Source organism: Oncorhynchus tshawytscha, linkage group LG02, assembly GCF_018296145.1.
Source record: "Oncorhynchus tshawytscha isolate Ot180627B linkage group LG02, Otsh_v2.0, whole genome shotgun sequence".
In the NCBI taxonomy this organism is placed as follows: Eukaryota; Metazoa; Chordata; class Actinopteri; order Salmoniformes; family Salmonidae; genus Oncorhynchus; species Oncorhynchus tshawytscha.
In genome coordinates, this window is record NC_056430.1 from 48,076,199 (window position 1) to 48,079,068 (window position 2,870).

Here is a 2,870-nt window from a genome sequence, read left to right on the forward strand (position 1 = left end):
ATGACACTTATCACGTCCTCTGATAAACCAATTTTTGTGACAGCCCAAGCAGCAATCACACAGGTACTGATATACTACTGCAAGAGTGCCACCACCACAGTAATAATAACAATAACACCAAATAAGATTGTTAATAATAATATTCATATTTTCTATATAAATGATTCTATTGAAAGTAACAACATGTTTTAATTCCTGTTGCTAATTGAATGTCTACCATGCCCAATGAAGTATTTGCACAATGTTTGTTCATTTCAAGTTGTAAAATGTAGCCTAACATTGTTTACTTCCCCCTGCCAGTCAAATAGCCAAGCTTCTCATCACATCAGTTGAGGCTGAGATTCCTGCTCAACTGGAATCTCTATGTCCCACCCACCTCACTTCTGATTGGATGGTGGTGTCCCCACGCCTGCCTTATAGCACTGCTCACCAGTGTGTTCAGATAAACATGAGGATGCCATCAGCATAGGAGCACATGAGAAATTTCTGTCAATCTACTTTTCGATACTTCGAGTGTTTACCTCCAAGTGAAGGCCAAACCTGTATGGCCCCAACTATTACCATGTCAGCTTTATCCATTGGCTTGAAAACTGAAGACATTCATTCGCGTTCGGTTCTCGTTGGAAAAGGCGAGATGCAGACCAATTTGATCGTGATGGCCGAGGAGACAGCGATCAAGCCCAAAGTTGCGATTCTTCCCTTCAGCGTCGAGGCTCTGATGGCTGATAGGAAACCGAACAGAGACTTGACATCTCCAGAAAGGTCATCCATTGCGGGGACGTCCCAGGCGCTAGGCTCACGGATGGGCTCGCTTTCGAGCCTGGATAACTCGGTCCCCTCCTTGACCATCGGGTCGCCGTTCTCGGTAGGCGACATTATGAACATGCAAGAGGACGCAATGGTTAAACCCGAGAGTCCAGAAAGTCAAGACCGAAATTCTTGGATACAGAGCCCTCGCTTTTCACCTACTCCACGTAAGTTTTTTTTATTTTTTTATTTCTATTTATCCTTCCATAATGCGTGAGTAAATTTGGTGAGAAGTTTTGTATGATTTAAAGCAACTTACTGATTGTGGGAATTTTAGTTTGCCATATATATTTGCAGTTTAAGCACCTAGTTGGGTATTTTATCACATAGTATTTTATAACGTCTCTGTTTTTACGAATTCATAGGCCTGGCCTATATTGAAATTATACTGCAGTTCCATGAAGTGTTTTGGATATAAACTATTTTAAAGTTTATGGGATTATTATGAATTCTACACATCAAAACAACTTTAACTCATCCATGTCTGTCGCTCTGAAAGTATGATTTTTGACGATGTTTTCTATCGTGGTTATTGCAGGAAGACTAAGTCCCCCCGCCTGTCCACTGAGAAAGCACAAGACCAATAGAAAGCCCCGGACCCCTTTCACCACGTCCCAGCTCCTGGCTCTGGAGAGGAAGTTTCGCCAGAAGCAGTACCTCTCCATCGCCGAGCGCGCAGAGTTCTCCAGCTCGCTCAACCTGACTGAGACCCAGGTGAAAATATGGTTTCAAAACAGACGAGCCAAAGCCAAGAGGCTCCAGGAGGCAGAACTGGAAAAACTAAAAATGGCAGCCAAGCCAATGCTGCCTCCGGCGTTCGGAATTTCCTTTCCGCTCGGTGCGCATGTCCCCTCGTCGTATGGAGGGTCGCACCACTTCCAGAGGCACTCCCTGCCGATGTCTCCCATGGGACTGTACGCTGCTCATGTCGGATACAGCATGTATCACCTCGCCTGACGTGAAGGAAGGACATATTCTGTGCCATGTTGACTATGAAGTGCTTCAACATAAACCCACATCGCCAAAAGACTACCTGGTGTTGAATATCACGACTGGATAGTCATAAGTAAGGACTGCCTTGTAAAAGTGCAGTCTTCCTCGGTATGTCAAGTATAGTCATCTACTTTGCCATTAGTTTGATGCCATGGTTGATTATTGGGTCACTAAAGCTTAGCTAAGCTCTACCCGAGTCCACTACAAACTTAAACCATGCGAAAGTTTTACTCATTGGGTTTTGCACCAACACACATAAGACCCAAAAGGTAGGTTGGGCTCTCATCACTTCTGTGAACTGCTGTCACTGCAGACTAAGGATAACTAAGATGGTATATTTTTCACTTGCATTCATGTCAATGCGTAAAATAGTGGGTTACTTAATCCAATGTCAATTAATGCTCTTTGTTAAATTCGGAGAACCACAGCATTTTTTAAATATTATAACAACACTGTCTGTTGTTTGAATGATTCCCTTCGGAAGGGATTTGTGTACTGTAAACTACTGTATATTTGAAAAATACCCTCATTTATATTGAATATATTTGTGACATAAATTAACAATAAATGGTTTATTCTTTTTCATTTAAGCAGTTGCTCATGTTGATTGGCAGTACACATGACTAGATTTCAGTGCTTGGCTTGGGATGAGAGGTGCAGGAGCTGTCTTTTTTCAAATCGGTCCATTAGACTATGTTCACAGTAATCCCCAAATGACATTATTGCTACAGAGACCTCTGATTGTTCACCGTTAAGTGTTCATACACATTTTGACAGATGGAATTTCATGACTTTTCCATGACTTTGAACCACATTTCCATCGGTGGCGTCTCTATGTAGCCAGTCTAGATTAGCCTGTATATAGACCTAATTTAAATTCAAACGTGCCAGCAGTTATTGAGTAGTGCCTATTAATTACATATTAGCTAAATGCAGGGATGACTTCACTGCTTTTAAAATTTGAATTTGCTGTTGACATTATGTTTTGTTACACTTTGTTGATTTTAGGCCAACTTCAGTATCCATAATGATGTGATGTCAGCGTCAGAAAATATCGAGTTCAATGTTCA

General features: G+C 41.8%; 1 protein-coding gene across 1 annotated transcript; it reads left to right on the top strand.

Moving 5' to 3' along the window:
- The first annotated feature begins 431 nt into the window (after positions 1-431).
- Positions 432-2,385, top strand: LOC112233749 (homeobox protein XHOX-7.1-like). Its single transcript, XM_024401566.2, has 2 exons — positions 432-974; positions 1,346-2,385. Exons 1-2 carry the CDS (start codon positions 476-478, stop codon positions 1,762-1,764), a joined length of 918 nt encoding a protein of 305 aa, XP_024257334.1. The 5' UTR covers positions 432-475; the 3' UTR covers positions 1,765-2,385.
- Positions 2,386-2,870: the final 485 nt, after the last annotated feature.

Coding starts and splice junctions, on each gene's coding strand:
- LOC112233749 (XM_024401566.2), top strand. CDS start 476: ATGAGAAATTTCTGTCAATCTACTTTTCGATACTTCGAGTGTTTACCT. Junction 975..1,345: donor TCGCTTTTCACCTACTCCAC/GTAAGTTTTTTT, acceptor TGGTTATTGCAG/GAAGACTAAGTCCCCCCGCC.